Here is a 26,964-nt window from a genome sequence, read left to right on the forward strand (position 1 = left end):
ATAGTACAGGCTGTTCTGGCATACCAGGAACACGGTGTTGAATTCTTCCAGCTATCTGGCCAAAGCTGGATTGGTATACCAGATCTAAGCCCTTTTTTGATCCAAAGGAGGGGAGGAGCACCAGACAGTAATATTTGCATACTCTTAACTGCAAATAAGAAACAGTTCAGCTGAGGAGCAGTGCCGAGATATAACGCATGAATTGGATATTGTGCTTCCCCCACTCCCATGCACAAATTGAAGTCCAAAACCCACACCACTCCCCATCTTTCATTACATTCTGCTTTTCTGGGCACTGACATTTGTCATTAGGGAGTCCCATAACTGAGGCTTTCATATGTAGCTATTTAGACAAATTCCCCTAGGCTACTCCGTGAGACAGCATATTTGATTCCTGCAATAAAGTAGTAGTCTAGGCTAATTTCAACATATGTTTCCTCTTAAGCAACTTTCAGATGGGAAGTCAGCTTAGAGCAGGTCTGCACTCTAGATCAACCCTTTCCTACAGCTGGTTGTTTACTATGGTTTGCTGCCTTCAGCAATTAACTGTTCATCAGTGCCATGCACAAGTACCCTATCTGGGGAAAAGCCTTTGCTTTTGCAAATCTTTGCCATGGGAGCACTTCTACTGCCCAATCAGAAAAGCACTATCAGCATCCCCAGTTCATATTTCTCATTAATGTAGGAGTAACCAGCTACTGAACAAGAAAATGAATTACCTTTTAGCCTGAAAAAACACAGAATTTGGGAATAAACTGCTTCTCAACCCCTTTTTGGCTCAGGTATCAGCTGTATTCATCTGTACGCAGACATTTCTATAGCCCTTCAGTTCATTCTAGCCATATAAAAAAAACTTTGCAGAGCCAAACTCTTTTCTAACTTCACCAGTATAATCCACAGGTGGGTAGGATAAACCAAATCTAAGCAAACTAGCAGAGTTTGAATCGCTAGTTGAGATTAGCTATAAATATTGCCATGATGCATAAACCCAAATAGAAACCTGCTCCATCTCACAGGGTAATATTAATTCTGCAGTCCCAACAGGTGTAAGAAATAATTCATCTTTGCCACTAAACTATATGAATATTCAGTAGTGGGAGGAGAGCTCTAGACAGAGAGGGCGCCATTTGTGCATAAAAGCTTCCATGCTGTAAATCCTATTTAAGGGTGCCAGAGTACAGAACCACCAGAAGCCAGTTTCTTTGCCCAAAAATTTCCAATGATCATATAAATGCAATACTGTAAAAAGTTTCTCCCTATAATTTACATGTGAATTGCTTTAGCCATCTGATGAAGGCTTTGAAACAGCCCACAATGAAAGACATGCCCTCCCTGAAAATGTAGTTTTAAAACAGGAAACTAGTTAGGTAGTGCCTGGGTACAAAGATCACATTTGTTTTGACTTAGTTCCTCAAATCCTTTGAATACCAGTTCAGAGAATACACTCTAGAAAAACGCTCATGAGAAACTGGCACGTTCACTCTGGCACATATTGATGAACCACTATTTGCAACTACCATCACTTAAGTGCCTTTTTATAGTAAATAGTGGGATTTGCTAAAACAGGCACTAGAAGATCCTCAACCTGCTGAATAAACAAGGGTAGCATGAGTAATTCTTCTCCTCTGCGTCCCATCTGAACTGCATAAACTCAGCCCTGCACGGAAAATTGCTTGTTTCCTGCCAGCCTCCAGCTTCTGCATCTCTATTTTCTGGGTGGAGCTGAGAGGGGAATTTGAAGGTTGTTTCTTTTGTTAGTTGCACAAATAAATGCAGATAAAATGACCATTTCAAATGAACACATCTTTCCTAATACAATTTTGCTGAAGCCTTCAGACAATAAAGAAAATTTATTTTCCCAGCTTCCTCACACACACTTCAACAGCCCTCCACGTCATAGTCCAAGTTTAACCCCAGCATCTGTAATTAATATCTTTGCATACTTATTTCTGAAGGTTACAGGTTGACCACAGCCCAACAGATACCCGTATGCATGCAAAGAAGCAAATGCACTTACCCGAGAGATAGACAGAGGCATGTTGAAATCCTTGCCCCCTTGAAGTCTGAAACCCCAAGGAGCCGGGCCAACCAAAGACACGCTGTAGTTGCTCATGATGTTTAGTATTCAAGGATCAAATCCAAAGAACTGATGCCTGCAGAAGAGGATTAGAGTTTTAATTTAAAGACAGTTAAAAAAAAAAAGGCACCGTACCATTTTGAGAGCCGCCTTTCCTTGTCAGCGTTCCCCTCCACACATAAAAACAGCCAAAAAGCTCACATCAGGTCTGTCATCGCTTGTGCTTTTGTTCTTCACATATTGCTTTCCCCCATAGCTTAAGAAGAAATCTAACTAGGGAACCGGTAACATGAACTTAGGACTTTGAGAATTTCGAGATGTTTGACAACTCCCTCTTACTAATAAAACACAGTGTGGGGATTAAAAAAACAACACCCAACATTAGAGCTTATCTTAGAAAAAAAAAGTCAGTGTTGAGACAAGCAGGAATTGACAGTATCCCTTAAATCCAAGTATGGAAGAAATTAACATTACTAGCGTATTCATTTCTAACAAAATGAATTTCTAACAAAATCAATATCACATGCTGCCATGTCATCAGCTCAAAGTCTGTTTCTAAACACATTATGTCTTGACAGTTTCAAAACCATGTCAAAACATCACAGCTTCGAAGTTAACCAGAAGAAAATAAAACCCCCGTGACGTTTTTATTTTTATAGCATAGCTTCATATTGGTAGAACAATGCTGCAGACAAAACAGATATTAAAACCAACCCTCAAATGAAAGCTGTGAACGAAATACCCACAGCCACAGCACTGAGGCAACAAAACCAAACCAAAACTCAAGCAGATTCCTCTTCTCCCCTCCCCAAGAAACACAGGCAACAAATTACCTTTAAAAGGCAACCGAGGCACTTAGTTGCCGTTTAGCGTCAAAGATAAGGGCTTCAGTTTCACCTCGGATAAGTAACGTTACAATGACATCTTAGGTAGTGGATCCCGTCTATTTTTGTATGGTTGAGGCCAGGCAGGAGCACACCAGGGCGAGCTGGTGTAAGAGTACACCAGGGCACGGACAGATTCCATACTCGTATAGGAACATTTAAGGTGGGCCTTCAGTCAAGCAGAAGCGAGCAGGCTGCAAACCCCACCGAGCTCCGCAAAGCCTGGTTTTACCTGTTCATACACTGTGGAGCTGGGTGTCATTTTTCTGGAGGCAGCGGATTTTTGCAAACGCAGCCCAGCTTTGCAAACCTTCAGAGTGGGGCTGTTGCACAGCCCCCACGGGTGCAGGGAAGGCCATTTAATGTCGCTCCCCGAGAAAACCACCGGTAACACACTTTTCTGGATTCACTTCCCAGAGCCACAGAGATCCGCTGCTCAGACTTGTTGCTAAATCAAATGGCAAACTTTACTCACGCTGATGACTGCTCAGGTAACCGGGACAGGGCAGCACAAGATGTTTATCAGGAAACAGAATACAGAGCTGGTAACAGAGGTATCTGGCTACCCGGGCAGTTCCTGACGTGTCCCTGCCTGCTGCCACCCTGCAAAGAGGCAGCTCTGACCCCAGGTGCCGACTCAACCCCCCCTTAAAAGCCTCAACAAACACAACGTACAGAGGGGGAACACCGCTGAGCTTCTTCATGTGGGTGAAAAGGAAGGAAAGAAACAAAGCCTCCCCCAAGTTTAAGCAAAGACTCTTTGTGGACTCTCAGCCCTAAAACAAGAATTACAATCCACTTAATTGCTCTGTGCGCTGATTTCCTTATAAAAAGAGGACTTCAATTAGTCACAGATTTTTTTTTCCATATGAAAACACAAGTTCTTATCATTCCTCTAAATGAAATCCACCACAGTGACAGGTTACTATAAATTAAAGACTGCAGAAAAAGCAAACCACATCTAGCCACCAGCACACGTGCAGTTTACCACCACAGGTAGAAGGCTTTACCTGTCAGATAAAACTGAAGCACTTACATAGTGCTTTTTTTTTTGTTTGTTTAAACTGAGTTACAGCTAGTTACAGTAACAGAGCCGGGAAAAAAACCTAAGTTATTAGATAATGATACTGTTGCTCTGCATTTGTAGCAACTACAAATAGGAGGGAAGAGACTGCATGCTGAAATCCCAAGCATCACTCTCGGCATCACTCTTCTTTCTCACTCTCCCGATTCTGCCACTTCTACATCTCTAGGCTTACGGACACGCCAGGGAGGAATAGCAGACTACGGGGATCTCTTCAAAGTTTAATTTACAAATTCCTTAAAATATGCAAGAGCAACACCTAAGAGAAAGCCCTGCAACTCACCGACCCCGCTTCACGCGGGGAACGTTACGCAAACAAACCAGCAAAGGCTGAAATTGTGCAACTTTCATTTAGGTGACCAAACACTCGGTGGATCTACTCGCGGAAGGGGGGAATTTCAAAGCCCAGGCAGAAACGCACCCGGGCACAGAACCCCAGGGCGCGGGGGGTTGGGCTAGCAGGGCGCTGGGGATGGCTAATAGGGTCCCCTTGCCCCCCAGGAGCGGTGGCTGTGCCTGGAGGGGCAGCACCAGCACAGCCTCCCGTGCCCCACAGCATCCCCCCACCGAAATCCTCTGAGCGCCTCGGAACCAGGAGCCCCACGCTTAACACGGGCTGGGGGACCAGGCAGCCCCACAGACCGCCGAGTCTCGCCCCGAGGAGCCCCGCAGCTGCCCCACAGCCGCGGGACAAGGCACCCACAGCGCTCCGAGGCGCTGCCCCCCAGTTCCCACGGCATCACCAGCACCCCTGCGCTCCCCAGCCCACCTCAAACCACGCTTAAAAAAAAATAATTTTTTAAAAAGAAAATAAAATTAAAACAACCGCTACGAAGGTTTAAACCCTCCCTTTTCTTCATCTTTTCCTTCTTTTGTTTTTTTTTTTCGCTGCCACTCACCCTGGCGGAGCGGAGCGGTGCGGAGCGACTGGGACACCCGCGGCGCGACTGGGAGGCGGCAGCCCCGTCCCCTCGGTCTTGTTTTCACTTCCGTCTCCTCCTGCTCCTCCCCCAGCCCTGCCCAGACCGGCAGCCACGGGACGGGGAGGCCGTGGGGATGGAGGAGGTGGAAAGCATCGTTCCCGGTCGGTGCGGGACACGGAGAGGCTCAAAAGCATCGTTGTCGAGCGGTGCAGGGGATAGAGAAGCTCGAAAGCATCATTCCCGGGCGGTGGGGGGGTGAAGAAGCTCAAAAGCAACGTTCCCGAGCGGTGCAGGGGATAGAGAAACTCAAAAGCATCGTTCTCCGGCGGTGCAGGGGATGGAGAAGCTCAAAAGCATCGTCCCGAGCGGTGCGGGACACGGAGAGGCTCAAAAGCAGGCGGCCCTGATTTAGGGGGTTGGGGTTTTGTTTGGTTTTGGTTTTGGTGGTTTTTTTGCACGCTTCTACCCCCGCATCCCGGCTTCACGCACAAATAAATAGTCAAAACGCACCTGTGAAAGGGAAAGGAGCGCGCGATCCTCACTGGCCGCGATCGCTCCGGTCCCCTGGTCCGAGGGAAGGGGCTGCTGGGCTGGGCAAGGGGGAAAAGCAACGTGGCTTGGCCCCCGAGGTGTCCCCCAGGCAGCCCCCGCTGTATAAAACGCCCAGTCTCCTAAGCACGGCCCTACCTGTGCTGCTAGGGCTGTAGCAGAGGGGGAAACCTTACGAAACTGATAAAGAGTTTGGTTTATTTAGCTCAGGCTAACGGCTGGTAACCCACCTCCTGAAGTACAGCACAGTCAGGAAAAGCAGTGAGGCAGAAGAGCTGTTCAAGCCAGAAGACAACACTAGCACAAGACAGGACAAGAGGGAATGGCCTCAAGCTCTGCTAGGGGAGGTTCAGGCTTGACATCAGGAAAAAAAAATTCAAGGAAAGGGTCATTGGGCACTGGCAGAGGCTGCCCAGGGAGGTGGTTGACTCACCATCTCTGGAGGTGTTTAAAAGATGGGTGAATGAGGTGCTGAGTGGGATGGTTTAGTGATTGATGGGAATGATCCTGTGGGTCCTTTCCAACCAAATGATTCTATGATTCTAAGAACAAATGGCTGTAAAGTGGCCATCAATAAATTCAGCTCTGAATTTAGTAGGGGTCAAGGTTTCCTAAAACCGTAGAATCACTAGGTTGGAAAAGATGTTTGAGATCATCAAGCTTACAAGCCTCTCTGTAGGAGCGGGTGCAAGAAATCAAACTGGTTCTCAGGTGTCGCCTGCTCAGATCATGTTATACGAGATGCTCGCCTGCAAGCAGAGTAACGATTCCACATGGGGACTATCAGATCAACAGTCCCCGAATTTTCCCCAGTGTGAAGGGGGACGGAGGTGCTGGGCAGGAGGAGAAAGAGCACCACAGCTTCGTGTTGAGCTGCATGGCACAGCCAGGTGAGGCTTGAGGTCCCTATCCTAATTCACATGCTTTAAAAGTCATTGCCAATACATGCGTCTAATTAACAGTACTGTTAGCACTACAATTCGAAGGATTTCAATCCCCTTTTTCATGCTTAGATTTACTGTGGGGAAAGAATGAAGAAGGAAGTTTTAAATTCTTATCACCAGCCACCAGAACATGCAGTCCTGATCATGGGTGGCCCTGCCACCTCCTCTGTCCCCAGTCAGGAGGAAAGCAGCACTAACCCTCAGGCAGGATGGGGCCTTAGGCAGCCTGATGTAGTGGGACGTGTCCATCGCGGGGGTTTTGAACTAGATGATCTTTAAGGTCCCTTCCAACCCTGACGCTTCTATGATTCTGTGATCCCTCCCCTCAGGTGTCACCTATCAGGCCCAGAGCCCAAGTGTGACCGAGGTGGGAGCCTTCAGACTGGAGGTGATTCTGGGTGCGTACCCAGGTGTCCGGCTATGCATGAAACAGGGGCCAGCCCAGTCCTGTGAGTACTAGTTACAGGAACTTTTACAGGGATATTTTAACCTTGTCCCGGGGAGCTGTGTGTCTTATCAGCTGCTGTGACTACACCAAATGCGTCTCAAACCACATCTCAAATATAAAAGCCTCTAAACCCCACACTAATGCAACTGAACCACTTTCAGAGATCTTTCTTCTGTACTCTGCTCTTTTCCTACTAAGTATCTCTAATCAGGCAAAACTGAAAATCCCCATTGCACAGTCTCTCTCACATGATTTTAATTCATGGAGGTAAAAATTCCCCAACACAGAGATTTTTTTCATTGTGTTCCAAGGACCTTAGGTCACTCCCATGCTGTTTTTTTATTGGAGTAGAAAAAGCTCCAGGACCCCACTCCCAACATGACTGATGTGACAGCTCCAAGGTCAGCGTGTCCCTGTGCTGACTGCTTCAGTAGCAATCTGCTCTCAGCTCACCAGAGTGCACAGCTTGGGGTCTTATTCTGGAATACCAGCTAGCTGCATTAGTGGAAAACATCCTTTTTCCACTTCAGTTCTCAAAACCCCTCATTTTTTTTCTTTCTGGAGTAGTATTTTTCCCAAGCTATCTGCACATCTTACAACCACATTACATTCATTCATCAGGACTGAATGAGAACTTGCAGAGAGGCTTTTGCTGGTAGGTGTTGCAGCAAGTTTCACCCTTGGTGAGACTGCATGCACTCGACACTGAACCCACCCATTGCATTCAGGCCAGTGTTCAAAGCTAGCAGCCTTATTTTTAAGTCCGTCATTGTTTTTCTGCTGTGTGATCAGTTCATAACAAATTAATCTGTTTTCCTTTGCCTCTAGAGACAGGGCACAGAAATTAGAGGCAACTCATTAGTTAGAGATCTCTCCATTCTTGGTCACTCTTCAAATATTTTCCTCTTTGAGAAAAAGCTTTTCATCAGGGCTGAATAGCGAAATAAGAGATAGCAAGTTGAGCAAGAAATCTTAGCAGCAGCCAGAACTGTGGCCTGCCTGTTCTTCCTACCAGCACGGCATTTTAGACAGAGCTTGCATTTTTCCCTCTGAACAAGGAAGGAAGAAGTCTGGAAATTAATTAAATGCAGTAGTCAGTGAGCCATGCAGATACAGCCTATCTCAAAATTACTCAGGCACTTAAGTCTTGTTTAAATGCTAATGAATGCCTTAGGTGCCAGATAATGGGCACTGCAAAATTCAGACAGAGAATATCACCTGAGGTCCTGAAGTACAAAAAGACACTCAGAAATGGAAAAAGTGGCCCATAAATTATGAGTAGATTAACAATGCACAGTAAAATGATTCTCAATTAAGCAGCAGTTAATCTAACATTAGCTTTATGTGTGCTGTGGCACTGAGCTACCAGCTGTACTTTTGCTACTTTCGCTTTTGCTTTTCTTTCAGAGGTGAAGCAAATAGCATATAGCTAGAGTTCAGCATAAAGAAATCTAAAGACGTTGATACGAATATTGTCTGTAGTCTCACAGCTTATTTCCAGCTCCAAGATAGCTCTCTGGCCAAACGATGAAATAAATTGGATACGTTCTGAGTGTTTCTGAGAAGCGGGGACTGCAGTCAGCTTTTGACAGCTACAGAGGGCAAGCTCTAATGCTCTGGTCATGATGAAGCCCAAACTGTCTCAAACTGGTATCACATAAGCACTTTAACTTTTCTGTTTATTTGGTGTTTTGTAGTTTGGGGGGTTTTTTTTTACTCTTTCCTGTCCCTGGTTTGGAAGGAGACCTAGCGCTCAATTACATCCTCTCTCATACATCCTGTCCAGTTAGCCTCAAGACTTCCTTGCATGAAGCCACTAGCAGAATGGTGAGGCATGGAGGCACCGGTCAGGGGGTCAGGATCTGGCCAGCTTGGCAGCTATGCCCACCCATTTCACTTTGTGTCAGCCTTGTCAGCCAAAACCCCATAGAATCATAGAATCACCAGGTTGGAAGAGACCCACTGGATCGTCCAGTCATTCCTATCAAACACTAAACCATGCCCCTCAGCACCTCCTCCACCCCACCCGTGCCTTAAACACTTCCAGGGTTTATTCCTACTTGTCACCTCTTTTTCCTCTTTTCAGAACCCCGGTTCTTCCTCCAGCTGTGTTGGCCCTCTTCACTTTCATCAGGGTGTTTTTCTACCAGGCATATTTTCTCACATCACTGCTTCTGTAGCTGTCATCCTCTCTGCCTGCAGTTCATTCACCACATCAGTGGTCAGGCCAGTTTTTAAGCCCATAGCTTTTCTCAGATTGAAACATTAACAGTGTTGGCCTTTCAGCTTTAGATAATTAACCATTAAAGCTCTTAATGTTATACATGGATTTATGGTCTTTTTTGTATCCTAATTTCTTCTTTATTTTATCTTATGAAGCCTTCTTTAATTTTTCTTTATTGGTGCTCTCCTTTTTCAAGAATAAGTAATATTTACTAATAAAATACTCCTTATTTATAAAGTCCCCCAGAATCTTGGTAAACTGAGTAAACAAAGGAAATACATGTATGTTATTACTGGACTCCTTTTTAGTGACTAAGTGGACACATCGAGAGCCTGGTCATTCATCAAGGAGCTGTAAACTAGACAAATCTGGTTTATTCCCTCCCTGTCAAGTAAAAGGACCACCTATGTGGAGGCCACAGCCCATGCTACAAGTTAAACATTTCCTCCACATGAGTCAAAATCAATGAAACAGCAACTAAATATTTTCATTCCAGGGAACAGAAGAAGCCTTTTGAGGAACTCCAGATTACATACTTATCATGTTAAGCATGTCCCGTTTAAAGGAATGAAACCAATCTGAAGCTTCTCAGTACATCACAGCCTGGACAGCTTCATTCTCAGCCCCGCTGTGAAGCATTAGCCGCATTTTACAGACAGTGACCAGAGGCAATAAACATTTCTACATGTGAGGAATCAACTGTCAGATAAAGAATTGAAACCAGTTCCTCCAAATTCCTACACAGTTCCTAATTACCGGATTACCTTACCTGGGACTGACGTAGCCCTTTCTGCTTCTTCAACCACACTAATGCACAGGAAGGAGAAATAAAAAATATTCAGACTTCATATTTACCATTTTTGGCAGAGGCAAGCATGTTACAGGAGTAACACCTTCAAAATCTATACTCTTACCTACTGAAGCAAGCCTCCTGCTTAAATTTCCTTTTCCTTACTGGTAGGCAACGGTTAATGCAGAAATCTGTGGCTTAGTGTGGTTTAATTACAGTCCATCAGCTGCAGGAAGGGCTTGCTGAGTAATGTCTTTGAGCTACCTTTGACATACACTGTGAACACCAATTAAGTGGGATTTGGCAGGTAAACAGCTAAACTTCCAGAGTGATCCTTGCAGTTATTTATATTAATTAATGTCATGGGAGAAGAGGTGTAGCTTTGCCTATACTCTTTTCTGTATTATATTGCTTTAGCAAGGGAGGGAGTGGGTGCAAGCTGTGGCACGAAGAGAGCTTTGCCTGGCAGGTTGGGAGCAGCCTGGCACACAGGTTTGGACAGATGTTGCTGGAGAGGAGCTGGCAGCTACCCTGTGTTATTCCTACTGGCACCACTAATTCACACAAGCATGGTGAATTCACATAGAATTTCACAAGACAGATCTGTTCGGCAGCTCAGGCAGAGGCACTTGGTAGATGCTGTTGAGGGCTCAGCCACCACGATTCTGTGTCACCTTCACTAAGTCAAATCACTTCAGCTGGTTCATGTAATTGAACAGAAATCAAGGTAGTCCAAACTAGTGGAATTCCACTGCTTCAAAAGGTCCAACAATACATTTAGAGACATAAAAAAAATCCCCCAAAACCAATAACATCACTTCCCTGTTGTGTACACCTAACTGACCTGTATTTTGTAACTGTTTAGGTAAACCCATACAAAAACCTCTGCATGCAGAGGAATCACTGTAGGCCTTTGTAACCACCTGCAGCTATAGTTTTCTGGCAAAAAAATTAATAATGAAACCAACCATGAGAGCACTAAGATCTGAGAACACGTCAAGGATCTTATTTTAGCTGCTACCCACAAAAAATATTAAAGCAGGTAATAGCTATTCCCACAGTAAATAAAAAACATCCAATCTTTACTGACAGAGGAGAAGGGGGAAAAAAGCCCAAACCAAAACACAGGTAAAACACTGTTATGCAGATTAAGGAAAAAGGAAAAGAAAGAAGAAGCTGTTGTTGAGAGGCAAGTATCTCTCATCCATATTTCCTATCAGCAAGGTGGTGGCCTGACATGGCTAAATCAAAACTGTGGTTATCTGAGTCATTCGCCAAGAGCTTATTTACTATACCTATCTGTGGAAAAAAGTTGTCCATCCTGTAGAGGATGGACAATATACAACAAATGCAAGTGAAGCAAGACCTACTGCAATTGGCTTTATGTGCCAGCTTGTGCAGCCTGCAGCATCTGTGCAACTACAGGTGGGACATGAAATCAGATTAATCAATCCAGGGATAAACAGGAGCTGACAGCACTTTGGAGGAGCATGAAGCTCCAGCAATGTATTAGCTGAGCATGAGCCTGCACCTTTCTTCTCTTTGTATGAGAACGATTCTCTAAAACACAGTGGTACAATCCACTCATTCTCTAAACTTTCATTTTGAAGAAAATTTGACAGTGACAGAGGGGTGGTATCAGTCATCTTTGGCGCATTGTATGGGTTGAATACATTACCCAGGTTGCACAGCTGTAGCTGTGGTGTCTCTGCTACCTGACAGAACCATATATTAGAGACTAATTAAAGCAACAGCTAGAAAGATAGGAAAAAAAAAAAGTGAAAATGGGAGGGGGAAGAGTGCCCATTGCCTCTAAACTCATTTCTAAAAATACAAAAGCAGAAAACTGCTAGGAAATTTTGATGCTCATAGAAAACTTTCAGCAAATAAAGGGCCGCGCCAGTACCTAGTGAGCCACTTGAGCACCAGGATTGAATCAGACAGCCTGGTCACCAAGCTATTGCTCAGCTCCACTGTCAGCTTGACTGAGACTTCAATACCTGTTCAAATCAAGTAGAAACTTTCTTAAACTCCTACGTCTAAAATTGACATTGGGCTTTGTCTCACATTTCGCCTCTTCCCTAGCACTGTAGCTCGATACCCCTCGTTAGCCCGCCTGGGATGGTTTCTGTCCATCCCTCTGGAGAACATTTGTCACCCGGTACTGCTCCAGCCCCTGCTTATTTTGCAGAGAAGGAATTTCAGCAGCAATTAGCTGAAAGTGAGTTTCAGGATCTTCAGCCTGTTTGTCTGACCTCTGGAAGTAGGTGGCTAATTCAAGGACAATGGAAGCTGTCATGTTACCTGTTTCCAACATGAAATCAATCAGGGGAGAGTGGGAGTGAAGTCAGCCTTTCTGTTTTGATAAGAGGGTGGCCAAAGATCTCTGGAATGAGAGGCACTCCAGCAGCCACCCGGGCACAGGGACGCCTGCTATTTATACACCCGGGGGCAGGGCTGGGGAACAAAGTGGTTCTTCAGCTCCCATTTTATTTTTATTTGCCTGAAACTGAAAGGGAAGGACACAGCTTTTATCAGCTAGAAGCATGCATGGGCAATATGCATTTTTTGTTGTTGTTGGTTTTGGTAAAAAAAAAAGTTATTAGTATGGCATTATGTTATATCCATACTATTTTTATTATTATATGTCTAAATACTGTTTCAACTTGAAAAAAACAGAATTGCTCTAAAGACAACCCTTAAAACATTAATCCTGTATTTCATGTGCAATGATTATGTCCTGCCTGTGCTTTGTATGTCAGCAAACAGAAAACTGCTTCACTCAGGAACTGGTTGCCTGGACAGCACAAAGGGAAGAGGACAGCAAAGCAGAGCAGCTGAGAGAGACATGAGACACACATTGGTTTGGATATTATATGACAAAAATCGAATTGACAATGTTTTGTAGAGTTTAATTCACATGCAGAATTGTGTTTGAAACTCAATTTTATACATATTTATGCTAAGCCTCATTGGAACTAGATCCATGTCATCCCAAAGGCTGGGATTTGTCAAACCAACAGGAAACATCACTTAGTCTCATTGCAGTGCTTTTTGCCTATGAGGATGGGAGAGGTAGCACTTAATTTCGTTCAGAAGTGCCCTTTTCCTGTTGACAGATAAGCCCCAAGAGAGCAGCAAACAATTCTCCTGCGCTAAATATGGCAGAAAAGAGTCCTTGGGAAGAAGCAGCCCAACACAAACCCCTGGGGAACACTAATTATAAGCTTATTTTAAGAATCTTGCATGGTCTGAGTAGTTTACAAGGCTGTTCCAGTTGCTGAGAAGTCAGAAGTCTTGGTAATAAGGACCCTTGAGAAACTTATCTATCAATCAGTTTTACAAATTTACAGCACTGCTGGAAAAGATCCAGTGTAGCTGGTCCCTGGAAATTAATGAAATATTTGTGTATTACCTCATATAGCTTGTAACACTGTAGTAGCCAAGTAACTTGCAAGCATTACTGCATTTGTCATCACAGTATCTGAATAATCCAGCGAAGCGCAAGCACAAGTGACTATAAAAATAGTTTCACCTCTCTTTTGTGGGCAGACTTTCCACCACTTCTGGCCTAGCAGGGAGAAATCTCAAAAACCTTTCCTCCGTGGGGAATGACCCAGACCCTAAATGCGGAGCCTGGCCCTCCCCAAGGCCAGTTGCTTTCCTGTTCCCACCCAGGCTAACTGTAGCAGAGCAGCAGCAGCAATGGTCACCTAACCCGAGTTCCTGTTTCTCCATGAGCTACCCAGTGGGTTAATGACAATTTTCTAGGGAGACAGAGGCACACACAAGAATTACCAGATTAGCCTCTACAGGCTGGTGTCCCTTATCCCACAAGAAGTGTGGACTGAGACAGAGTGAACTAAACACATTGCAAAGGGCACTTAGGAGCCGTAGGAGCTTTACATTAATAGTTAACGTGACCAATAACTTAGACCTTCCCATAGATTATTACCACTATGTTATTTTTAACACTAGCAGTCACTGGGTATATATCTATGTGTTCAAACAAAAGCATGGCTCCAGCCCAGAGGCTTTTTGCAAAATAATTTGCTGCTCCTTCCTCCTCCACCTCCTCTTTTCCTTCCCTCTCCACCCATGAAATTTACATCTAGATTCAGTTATCACTGTTTAACTGACAGGAAGGGCAGAAGAAGAGCAAAATTGATGATAGATAGATTTAAGAAAATAACTCATCGTGTATGCAGTACATGCATACCATAAACCACTTTAAAATGCCATAAGCAAAAATATTTGCTAGGAGCTGGCTAATGAGACTTATTTCAAAATAGCTGCTGTTAAAAGGAAAAAAAAAATAAAAGATGAGAGGAGACTATTGCAGACAGAGAGAACAGAGCATTTTTTCTACATCTCACCAAAACTTCTGCAAAAAAACCTGCTTCTAACCAGCTCTGTTTACAAGAGAGAAAACAGCATGAAAATTTACTTTTTTTCCTTCTTGCACAAATCAGAACTTGACTGCTGAGAACAATATGCCCCATCCCACAGTGAAGCATTAACCTTACAGCCTCAGGCACTCCACTTGAAATGCCTCATAAAGCAAATAAACCCTTCTGGAGTGAACCACCTCCTTATCTGTTCTTCAAGAAAGGAAGAGGTAAAGGATGAGTGATGGCAGGAAACTCACATTTCATTCCAGTGACGAATTTTGACAGCCTTTCGTTCCGGTTACTAGAGATGCAAGCACATAAAAGGACCACAAAGACAGGGATGAATGTACACAGCTCCTTGTAAGGAGAAGAGAAGCTCTTTTTGGCAAAGAAATGTGTTTCCACTGTTGTTCAGTCATCAAAATCACCAGACAGAGGGTGTGGATTTGTCTTTTATTTTTTGGATGTGTCTAGCCAGACTTTTGCATAACTTCCCCCACCCTGCCTTGCTGATCTCTCTGCAATGATTTGGGCAGTTCGTCTGCACAATTTGCATGTTCTGGCTAACCTGATGTGCAATTTCCTAGTAAATCAGCTGTTACAGGAATGCCTTAATCCCTGTGTAGGTGCATCACTGATCCAGGGGCTGGGGCAGGTCCCCACATCTCTGGGCACAACCCTCATCACCTACTACTGGGGCCAAGCAACCTTGGGTAAAGTGGACGTGCTGAATTGTGGCTACCTAAACTGTGGGCACCTCTGGTAGGCAGGAAGTATAATCTGTTACTTGAGGTGGTGTTAGCAATGTTTGATTTATAAGAGCAAATGGGTGGGGGAAAAGGTGAATTTAACAGCCATTTATAGTTATTGCAAGACAGGAAACAAGCAACACTATAAAGAGGCTTTTTATGTGATGGAGGTAGATAAAGATGTGAATGAAAGATAGGACAAAACAAAGCATATTGGTTAAAAACAGGTGCTGTAGGACGCATTCCGTAGCTCTCCTGGGTAGAAGAGTCCTTTCGGTAGACAGTGGAGATGGAATAGATTTTATCTCCCCATGCTGCAGGAAAGCATCAGATTTAGGATTGGCTGGGAAGCTATCAAACAAACTGTAGGAAATTAAGATGTCTACAAAAGAAGTAGAAAGTTGGTGAAAAACTCACAAATGGGATATTTAAAAGAAATGCATGATTCTTTGTAAAAGCATTGAGAAGGGATGTATGGGGGCTGCAGGAGGGCACTCTGCAGGAGTTACTCAGGGTAGATTTTGACATGGAAAATGTTACATATCCCATTGGCTGTGCTGATGCAAAAAACTTGCTTTCTTCCTTTTGATGATAAATAACCAGGGAAGGTTTTCTTAACCCAGAGAGAGAGTGGAATAAATTAATGCTGGGCATTGGCAGCCTTGCAGCCATTAGAAGACTGAAATCCTGGAGCAAACTTCAGAGCAGCTGGGACAAGGCAACCTCACTGATTTTACTGGATGTCATTTGGTCTGTTTACAAAAGACTGTGTGGTATGAGGAGAATAGGAAAGTGGTGAACAAGGCTGTGTAACACAAGTTGTGGGAGAAATCAAATTTAAAGAAAATACATAGTGAGTTCTTTACCTTCTTAAATGCAAGTAGGCCCTTTTCTAATTCCCAGACAAAATTCCTGACTTAAGTGTAGTTTCTGAAACCTCTTCAGTTTTCTCCAAATTAGAGCAGCCTGGTCTATCTGCTACCTCCTCATTCTTAATCAGACAGGTGAACTACTGAACCTGGAAAACAGTTTTGGCTGTTTGTTTCAGCCTGTGCTTTTGGTGGTTGCTGACCGACCTCTTCATGGCTGGATGTGGCTTGTGAGCTGTACTTGCTCCCTTTGACCTAACACTTTCTTAAACATTCATTCATCAGTGAACTGAGATGGTTAAGGCCAAGACAGAAAGTCTGATAAATGCCTTGTGAGGTGCTTTGATATCATTCAGACTGCAGGCATTGATAAAACCAGGATGTGTTGTGCCCATTATCAGGAATAATAATACACACTTGTCCTTTATATGCATTAATCAGTGTTAGAGGATGTTCTATTTTCAGAGCAGAATGGCCTTGAATAATTTTACATTTTCATTTTGTCTTTAAAAATTTGTAATATTTAATATAATCCTTAATTCTCAAAACATACAAAATACCAGAAATTAATTATTAGTTTATGGCTTTTCCTTCATCCCTGTATCTTTAGGAAGTATCTGTTCCCCTGGCTAAGGACAGGATACAGGATGTATCATTCCAATGGTGATGGTTCTACACATTCAGCTTTATTCCAATGGCTATAAACCTGGTTTGACCCTAGCTAAATTAAAAGGAGAAACTAAAACAAGCAGGAGTTTTAATACAAGTAATATTGCATCAAGCGCACAACTTTCTGAAGCAGCTAAAGTTTGCAAACAGAGTCATGGACTTTGGCAAAGCATTGGCATGCTTTGATGCGGTCACCAAAGGTGTAAAGTGACCACAAGACATTGTATTTGATTATCTCTTAGATTTATGGAGGATTTGCTTGTTTGGAAAGAATTTTCAGAATGATTGGCATATACGATTTGTGTAAGCTAACGGTGTTAGGATTTTATATACAATTCTATTTATATACAAGCTGGGGGTAGTTTTGCTTCTTGTTCTAAGCTCAGTGCGTAGGCAGGGGGTGTGATTCTCCATTTGCTGCTTGGACATTTGTATGAACACATCCCCACAGTGAATGCCAAATAATCCTACAGCAGAAGGGCAGCATTTTACTCCCACTGCAGGCTGCCAGAAACACAGTCAATAATTACCAGGGCAATAATGGAACTGCTTTACTGAGAAAAGGCATTGACCAACAAGATTTATTAGCAGCCTTTATGTGATGGGTGCAGAAGACTTTCTGTACCTTCATTCTAATCACAACTTATCCAAGTGACAAAAGGGATTTAATGGGAAGATAGCTGTAGACTCTTGGTGCTTAACAAATATCTCCTGAGCTCTGAGTGTTTACTTATTCTCTTTGCTCACCTTCATCTTTCAGTTCCACTGAAAGGTATGTTTAGGTCATGTACATATATGTCCATAAATTCCCTAAGGCTTGCAGTAAAAGCAAGGAAAAAACCCTATTTATTTTAAGTTATGAAGGGGACTGAGTGGAGTAATTCTGCTGACATTGTTATGACCCCTCTTCCAAAAGACAACGGTCTCTTCCCAAGGTCTCACCACTAGCCCCGGAGTCTGGTGAAAAAACAGCTTGAACAAAATCATCACTTTTCCCGTAAGTTCCTCAGAATCAGATCTTGAGCACCTCTAAAGGGAGATAACTGCTTTCTTCCCTCTGCAGGTGAGTAAAACTAAACCTAAAAGAACAAGCCCAGCGCATCTCAGCAGGAACAATTGCAAAGGACTGAACACAAACACTTCCTGCTTCAGAAGTAGGTATCGCTTACTAGAAAAATGATGAGAAAGGAGGAGGATCATGCCATAGGGTTTTAGCTTTTTCTCTTTTCTGTTTTTAAATGCTAGAAGAAGCAGTTTCACAAGGGTAGAAACAACATGGGGGAAGAGGGAAACAGGCTGAAGATAGGCAAGCGGGTGAGAATCAGAAAATCAAAGCCTCATATCTGTGTGCTGAATGTGGGGGTGGGGGAGAAGACGTCATGGGGTTTATAGGTGAATTTGTTGTATTCACTCCACTGTTTGTTGCTCTCCAGCTAGGACACTTAAGTGAGAGGCAACACTGTAGATAAAGAATTCAGAGCAATAGAAATAAAAAATAAAAGGTGATTCAATCTAAATTTAAAGGAGAAAAAAGTGGCTGAGAAAAGGCTGAGCTAATGCATCCTATAGGCCCAGAACAGTTTTTGTACATCTTGTTTTGAGAGTGATTTTTAAGGCACATTGTTAATGAAGGACTATTTTGAGAGTTCATTCGAAGGCAGAGATCTGGGTGGAGACCTGAAAAAATGGCCAGCTCTGTAGCAAGCAACAAAATATAATAATGAAGCATTTTTTTTTCCAGCCCCTCCTCCAGAAGTACTGACCTTCTCCCCAGATTTACTCACTATTTAGTTGCAGTCATCTTGAGAACCACCTTGCCCACTTTCCCTCTGGCTTTGTGAAGCACAGCCAGTGCTCAGCAGCATAGTGTGACTGACAATTACCACCTAGGGTCAATCCGGCTGGAGAAATAAAGCAGACTATGGAGAAAAATCTGTTTCTTCATCAGCTGTTTAGAAGTCATTTTAATTAAAATTAGCTACAGAAACTAAACGCTAACTGCAGAACTTGACACAGGGTCCCGTTGGCTAACACTGTCCTACGTGGCAGTCCTTGTCCTTACAGAGTCAACTCAAAACCTGCTGCTCTTAACCATAATAGATAGCTATTTTATCATTTGCAGCTCTCCAAGCTTTATTTTGACAATTTCTATTTACAGCAGCACTCTCCTACAGATGCTGCCATCTCCTCTTACAGCTAATTTCTTGTGTGCTGCCATTTCCTGAATGGCTTCTTGTTTTTCTCAGGAGTTAAGTGCATTCTTAATGTCTAATCCAGGATTTGCACCAGTCAGCTAAGGGGAACTGGACTAGACCATACATTTAAATTTCAGACCCTATGGAGAGAGTCTTTAGTTTCATAGTTGCTAGATTAGATTTTATCTTAAATATAGATCTTGGTTTTATTCATGCTACCACTTGAGCTACACTATTTTTATAGAGATCTGAGATACTCCTGAAGCTGGCAGGGAAGGCAAAAGGGTTTTCTCCTATTCCAGAGTGCATGTTCTCTTATGAAATGTGAGGTTATAGAGGCCTTAGAACCTAAATTATGATGGCTCGATCGTGTGAGTGCCAGGGTTTGGAAGTCTCTAGTGCCACTACAGCTGACACCTGCAAGAACTTAATTGATGATTTGGAATTTCTGCAGTGAGTTTAATAGCTAAACAGAAACAGATAAAACTCCTTCCTTCCTAGCAGCTCAGAGAGGGGATCTCCAAAAAAATAAAATAAAATGTATCCCAGCTACCTACAGTGTACTGAAAAAACTCTTCTATTTAGTATTAATAACAGACATGCATATCTAGAAAAAGAAGTGGAAAATAGAAAAAATCACTTTTCTTTTTCTTTTAAATTTGTCTCTTTCTGGATGCCACGTATGTCCTTGTAATATTGCAGCAGAGATGACCAGGAAGGAGAGAAAAAGAGAAAGGATCATTATCTAGAATGAAAAAAAGTGGCCATCTCCTTGTGGTTAAAAAGTGCTCCTTTTCTTCTCTGGGATTTGAAAGACTCAGCTGGAGACACTGAAGTCAGAGCAGGGGCAAAAGGGTTTTTTTCCTGCCTAAGGCTTTTTAACTCCTTTGAAAGTTGTTGAGGAAGCTTCAGCTCCTTGTATTTGTCATTGTTCTCCTTGTAAGTTTTATGTTTCAGGTTTTTAAAATCTGTTTGTTAGTGAGTTCTGTGCCCTCTCTGGGGACAGAAAGCTCCTCTCAGACCAGGAGGCTGAGTTGTGCAGGTGCACTGCTGCTCACGTCTCAATGACAGAAAGTAACCTCTCCGAACAACAAGGTAATTCCCATTTTAGTTTAGGCATGCATTACTGCAGTAGGGAGAGATTCATGCCGAAAGGAGAAAGAGCAACAAAAAGAAAATTAAAAAAACCCTCAATAAGATTTAACTGATAACAAAGAAACAAATAAAGGAAAAATTCTATTTCAATTGCTATTTTAATACTGTTTTAATTCTTCATTAAAGTAGGCTTTAAAAAAATAGCCTTCTATCCACTTAAAAATAAAGCCTAATCCTGACATAGTTTTAACTGGATAACCTGAACTCTTGGCTAGACTTGTCTGGGTTGGAGATTTCAGAGGCTCTTCCTGGCTTTCCTATAAAAATGCATCAAGATCCTGGGCAACTACCCCACTAACAGCTTTGCTGTGGGTTCCCAAATGCAAAGGTTACTGCTGGAAAAAAGAAACCTCACTGATGACACCTAGTGTTTTCCCAAATCACAGTGGAAATTTCTTTAGCGGGTACTCAAGAGCCTTCTCCTCCCATGGGTGGCCCTGGGGCAGATAGCACCAGTGGGTGAAGCTGCAGTTTATGCCCAAGGACTCACTTTTCCACAATTACATCCATGAAGAATAGCTACTAAAACCACTTTGCTGTCAGCGTGTCTATGGTGAAGGAGACTGAACCTTAAGGAATTCACAAGTGGGGACAAAGCACAAAACTCTACTTATTACAGGCAACCTGGTATCTAGTTCTTCTAGGGGATGTTTGTGCAAGGAGGTTTAAAAAGCGAATCACAGCCTTACAGACTGTAACATGCAACTTCCAAGTTGACTGCTGTAAAGCCAAAGCAGCATCTGATAGTAACAACCACTGGAGATGCAAGAAGTGGTTCCTACTCATCTTCAGTAGGAGAAATGAACTTCTGACTGTGGGTATACAATAAGCCTAAAATAGTAACTTTTCACTGTTTTGAAGAAGCAGCTGTAACAAATTTAACAGTGACCACTTTTAGCAGCAGGTATACAACTGTGGTTTTTGACAGGGCATGTTTAACAGCTGTGCAGTAGAATAGTAGAAAAAATTTGGAGTCAGACTTTTAAGCGGATGTGAAACACTCAACATCAATATTACAATATGAAGTCCACAGCGAGGAAGAAAAAACTAGATATGGTGCAAGCTCATCATGCAGGAGTCCTGCTGGTTCCTGCCAAATGACAATTGGAAGATTGTGTTGGTTTTGAGTAGTCACATATTTTTATTTCCATCTCCCTGCTTTGGGCAGGCAGAAAACCAGCAACCAAGAGGATCACAAAAGAATGTAAGAGCAATTGAGTTTTCCCAAATCTCTTAATCCTCAGACACCAGCCCAAACAAAAAGGACCAGTCACATGCATTGCATAAGGCTGCTACCCAGACTAATTCCTGGAGAGTTACAGACAGTGAAGCTTTACAAACTCTTTTTAACAAAAAAACCACACACAAAAAACCTCACAAAAACCTAACAAGTTTTTAAAGCAGAAGAGAAGTGCACTGAGGCTAGCTAAAAATGAGAGAGGAAAAAAATTGTCTTTGCCTAGCACCTCTGCACACAGCAAGATGTAAAATTTAGCCTAGATTTATAGATCTTCAAGGCAGGTGAAGAAAGATACAGAATTCAAACATGAGAATGCAGATGCTGAGAATAAATCAGCAGAGACATTTCAATAGAGATACAAGGCTGGCAGAGCAAGGCGTTGGCACAGCCTCTATTTAACAAATGAATCCTCAGGGCAGCATATTTCTGGGAAAGCCTTTGGTCATTCCTTCTCGCCACTCCTCTGCACCCTGGGTGAAGTGATGACTGAGTATTTACAGCTTGGCTGTGTCAAGGGGTTGACAGTCCTGCTAATTTAAAGCATGGTTCTACTAGGAAAAGTGACTCTGTGAATGATAACCTCATGGTTTTCTGTTTATTGAGTCTCACTAATTTCCAGAGCAAGTGAACTGTAAAAAAAAAAAAAAAAAATTACTAATCCCTCAGCCAGATTGGGTTCTTTCTTGTTTACTCATCAATGACAATTAACAACCCATGAGTCAAGCTCTGTCTTTTTTCATAGCTGAACAAACCAAAATTGAAATATTTAGTGTAGCTTTTCTACTTTTGCTGCTTAAATGAAAGAAATGCTTTCCTCCAGAGCTCCCTTCCCTGAAACGTACAACTCCTCCCTTGCAGCCAGGTGCCCTGGAGTTTTCTCCAAAGAGGAGGGGCTCAAGGGTCTCCTCTCCCAGACAGCAGAGGAGAGATAAGGCAATTCTGTACCTGCTCATTATTTTCTTAAGATAGAGAAAGGCAAACTTTAGGCCCAATTTTACTGAATATATTCCCCTCCAGTATTTTTTAAGTTCTACTCCTTGCCGCAAACTGTCCTGTATATTTGAAATGCACGTTGTTCTTCTACTTTCATTATACTCTGCTAGCCATATATGTTGCATGGCAACATAAGTCATTAACAACTCCATCAAAGTAGGTGGAATCAAGCCAGGAGCAGAAAAAAAAACCCATCCAATTTCTTCCTCATTAATGTGGCCCATGTGTTCTCCATTTTCTTTTCTGTAAGGCAAATAGCCATTGAATATTTAATACTGTATATAATACATTGCAAAAAATGTAACCAGGCAGCTTAGTTCACCTACTCAAATGACGTGAGGCCATCAGCATTTTAAGATTGCTTCTTGATTTGTTCTAAGAGGACTGAGATTTCTGGACCAGAACTCACCACAGAATTTAGGTTTTTGTTTTTTTCTTATATTCTTTTTTTACGCACACACAAAAAAGGTGAATGCAGAAAACTCTGTTCTGAGTGTTCAGAGGAGATTTTTCAACTTGCCTTTTTTTTTTTTTCTCATCAAAGCAGGAAAGGCTGGATTTTCTGTTCTGTTCTTCCTTTCTGCTTCCTCCTTCCCCCACTTCACTGCGCTATGTCACCCAGAGATCCTTTATACCATTAGTGTACACCTTGTTATGCTGCAGCTTTTAAAAATTTCGCTGTGTTTAGGAAAGCACTGGAAAATGGCAAAAGGAAAAATGACAAAAGGGAAAACTGTCAAGCTGTAAGTGCAATTAACTCTGGTACCTTCAGGAAGAGAGCATGAAAACCAAGGAAGAATGCTTTTCAGTTGTAAATACTTCCTTCAGTAGTATTTGATGAGAACTGGTAGAGAAACAATCCATATAAAGCAAAGCTTTAACATGGTTAAAGAATCTTGGCTCTGCTTTCTCACAGGAAGCTGAATTCAAACTTTAACCTCCAATTCCTCCATCTCTCATCTTTTTGCAACAGATGGGATCCTGAGACACTCTTGAAGCAACGTGTCCATTTTTACCATTCAAAATTTGAGAAGACAGGGGCTTTGGTAATCCCCAAGGAAATGTTGCTTCTCTTTGGGCAATATACTTGAATAATAGATTTTCTGTATATAATATTCATCCTAAAAGAGCACAGGACAGAAACAGCAATTGGACTTCAACTTTTTCTTACTTGTGGTCACTTTCCATTTAAGTTGTGTGGCCACTGTCAGCTCTCAGGCAGGTCAGGGCACATGAAACTAGGAATAGAATGACAAGCACCACTTCAAAACTGTCTGGTTTTAGAAGACTGATTGCTTTTCAATTAGGGCATAGCTCTTCCCTTGATAAGCTACCTTGTATCTTTGAACACAACTAACGGTGCGCTGTAGCCTCTCCTAGAAGACTCTGAAAGCAATTAGTGGAAAAATGAATGTTATTAATAGTTATATTTTCTACACCTGCTGCTTTAATAGCAATTTCTGCTGCTGTTTCGTCCATTATCTTCTAGCAGCACAATGGGTGGCCATGAATACTGATCAGACTGGGACATTTTTACTGCACTGAGGAATCTGCTTTTAGAGCTGACAAATAGAGCGGCTGAGTATCCTTTCTATCTTTTTATAAATTTTGTCTCTGTCTCCTTCATCTGACCTTTGTCTCCTCCTCATCACTGCCAGCATGCTTCCCATTGGGTGGATTGCATCTGCATATTAAGGCCATCAATAATATGGTAACAGCACCATAAGTGTCAAGGCAGCCTCAGCAAAGCACGTCAATTACTGAGATGCAGAGCATGACAACTAAGGAGTGCCTTGATTAAAAGCTTAATTTGCTGTACATCTCATAGTTACTGACCTATTAGTTTTTTCCTATATTGCTAGTAGTATTTCAAAGGCAAGCTTTCAAAGCCACAGCAGAAAAAATGTGTTTTTCCTTCTTTATAGCACTGAATAATTTTCATGATAATTTTCTTCTAAGCTGCTTTGTAGCAACAAGGTTGTTAGAAGCCAGTTTTGTACTTCTTGCTGCCTGCAGCAAAAGTTATCACCAGGAGTTATTTTGCAGAAGAAACTCAACTCACCTGTAACCTGCAGTTGCAGTAACTGAAGGTACCCTATTTTCACCTGACAGCAAGTACCAAGTATTTTTGAGTCCAGATGTACATAAAGTACCAAGGGCTGCAAGACAGACTGGAAAACAGTGCTAGAGACTTTTTCCAGGTCTTTTAGTTGTGGCTTGCAAATATTTGAGACTGACAAAAAAAAAAAAAAAGCATTACACCTTTCCAGCATGTCCTTTACTAATAAAAGCAGCTGAGAAACCCCCTAGACACCTCTTGCCCAACAGAAAGCCGCAGAAGAGTAATGAAGAATTTCTCCTGAAAATAGCCCTGTAAGCTTTCAGCATCACTTTAGCTGGGCCTCAATAAGACAAATCACAGAATCACTAGGTGGGAAAAGACCCCCAGGACTGTCAAGTCCAATCATTCCTATCAAACACTAAACCATGCCCCTCAGCACCTCATCCACCCGTCCCTTAAACACCTCCAGGGATGGTGACTCCACGACCTCCCTGGGCAGCCTGTTCCACTGCCCAATGACCCTTTCTGTGAAAAAATTTTTTCTGATGTCCAGTCTGAACCTCCCCTGGCGGAGCTTGAGGCCATTCCCTCTCGTCCTGTCCCCTGTCACCTAGGAGAAGAGGCCAGCTCCCTCCTCTCTACAACCTCCTTTCAGGTAGTTGTAGAGAGCAATGAGGTCTCCCCTCAGCCTCCTCTTCTCAAGGCTAAACAGCCCCTGTTCCCTCAGCTGGTCCTAGTAAGACTTGTTCTATAGCCCCTTCACAAGCTTTGTTGCTCTTCTCTGGACACACTCCAGAACCTCAAATCAACATTGTGAGAAGGAAGATGTGAGGCACAGCACAAACCAGAGCCTGTGTAAGTGAAAAAAACACAGAGGTTTCCCTTGCTGCCTATATTGGGCCATCACAGAGGGGATACCGGGGCAGTGGGGCTGTGACAACAGTCTACAAATAAATGACCTACAGGGCGCTCCCCAGCCTGAGGGAAACAGGGAGAAATCAGTCCCTCCAACAAATTCTTCCTCATTGTATTAGTTGAACATACACACCTATATGCAACATTTATAGGTCACACTGGCAGGCACATCCTTGAACTGCTGCCTGCTGAAGGGATTCTGTCTACAATCACATTATCTGCCCCCTCACATTTGCCTGTTCTTTGGAATCCTTTACGGCATATTTTAAAAGATTTCTTACTTGTCACATCTTTTTATGTTCACACCACAATGTGCCATTATTTGTTTCTTGTAGGGATTCAGAGAAATAAAAGAAGTATTACCTGATTCAAAACTCTTCCTTCAACCATTGCATTGCAGAAGTGCCCCTCTCAGCCCCAGTTTGTAAGGGACTGGTGTTGCCTTACGCTAACTCAAGACACCTGCCATGGTGGCTGAGCTGTAGCAGAAGAACATCTGAAAGAAAAGCCCAAGAAATGAAATGACCATGAATTATTTTCCAAGTTGCCCTGCTGTGCCAGTTTTAGGCAGTTTTCATCCTGCTTCACTTTATTCTGCACTTGTTTCCTTCCCACAGTATTCCTGCTCACTGCTCTCTTCTATGCAACTCTTCCCAGTGTCAGTTCATACCAGTAAAATTTTATCTCTCACTTCTTGGTCCATGTATTTCATGCTTTGAAATGCCCACACCTCTGTCTCTCCCTGCAAAACAGTGTGTGTCTACTATACAATAGACTTCAGCCATGCCATAGCTTTCAGTTCTGTTACTTATTCATCCCAAAACTTAAATTTTATAGGGCAATGAACCCTGCTGCTTTTCTTCTGGACTGGGCTTTGCCAGGCGTTTTCTCATTATCTCATTCAGATTCAATTTCACTTTCCTTCAGACTAAATATTGCTGCAGATACCTAACGCTTTCACTGTGGTGTATAAAAATAGAGAGACCTTTCATCCACATTTTTTAAAAACTACTGCAGTTCATGTGCAGAAATCCAGAAACCCTTGCAGTGAGCGTTTCTTGTTTCTCCCCAAACTACCAACCAACTGCTTGCATTTACAGGGCTGGCGTCTAGCCCTTCCTTACTAATGCGGTGAGAAGTATTTCCATTCACCCTGGTGCCCAGGAGCTGGATATAGTCTCTGCGTCACCTGAAATCCAAGAGCACCCCTGTGACATATGTCACAGGACATTCCCAGGAGCTGCAGGCTGTTGCCTCATTTTTAATGTGCTTGTTTCCTCTGAGTGCTTTAGAGCAACATGAGAATAAAAGGTTATATCTTTAAAAGATATCACTGCTTCGAATTGCAGTAACCTATATGGCTTTTCCCTAGGTAATGCAAATAAAGGGCCTTACAGGTTCCATTGTCCTTTATCTATGAAACAGTCTCCTTGCTTTCACCGCTCCCCTCTTCTTGCTGCTAGAGGAACTAGGAAAAGGTGATTTTACTGGCAAAAAAAAACTCATGAAGGTGTTGTTGAGACACACAATGATGAACTTTGTGTAGAGAGAGGCTCAGTGGGACATAGCCAGAGGTTCAAGCATGATACAATTTCCCCAAATCAATCATGAGGAATTTTAAAAATACCTGAAACACTCTTGTTGTGGAAGGTCCTGCCTGCTTGCCTGCCTGCCTACCCTAGGATGACTTTGTAGACAGGCAGGTGATGCATAGGTGTGTGCATTTTGGGTCATGGCAGCAAGAAATCACCCAGGATGTATCAGCTGAGAAGATGAAGATATGGACAGGTTTTTTAGGTGTAT

The 26,964-nt window shown here is 42.8% G+C and overlaps 2 protein-coding genes across 11 annotated transcripts in view; one reads left to right on the forward strand and one right to left on the reverse strand.

The window, feature by feature from the left end:
• The window catches only part of PDLIM5 (PDZ and LIM domain 5), a 128,775-nt gene extending 123,688 nt beyond the window's left edge, over positions 1-5,087 (reverse strand). For 9 of the 10 annotated variants that reach the window (XM_069855607.1, XM_069855605.1, XM_069855604.1 and 6 more), the window contains exons 1-2: positions 4,945-5,087; positions 2,018-2,153 (exon numbers count right to left, since the gene is read on the reverse strand). In XM_069855607.1, coding sequence (XP_069711708.1) covers positions 2,018-2,113 — 96 coding nt within the window. In that variant the 5' untranslated portion in view covers positions 2,114-2,153; positions 4,945-5,087. Of the gene's footprint in view, positions 1-2,017; positions 2,154-2,910; positions 3,058-4,944 lie in introns of those variants that run through there. The other variant, XM_069855602.1, reaches the window with a different exon arrangement.
• Positions 1-26,964, forward strand: part of HPGDS (hematopoietic prostaglandin D synthase) — a 210,853-nt gene that overhangs the window by 74,646 nt on the left and 109,243 nt on the right. The window lies entirely within an intron of this gene.

Source organism: Phaenicophaeus curvirostris, chromosome 4, assembly GCF_032191515.1.
Source record: "Phaenicophaeus curvirostris isolate KB17595 chromosome 4, BPBGC_Pcur_1.0, whole genome shotgun sequence".
Classification (NCBI taxonomy): domain Eukaryota; kingdom Metazoa; phylum Chordata; class Aves; order Cuculiformes; family Cuculidae; genus Phaenicophaeus; species Phaenicophaeus curvirostris.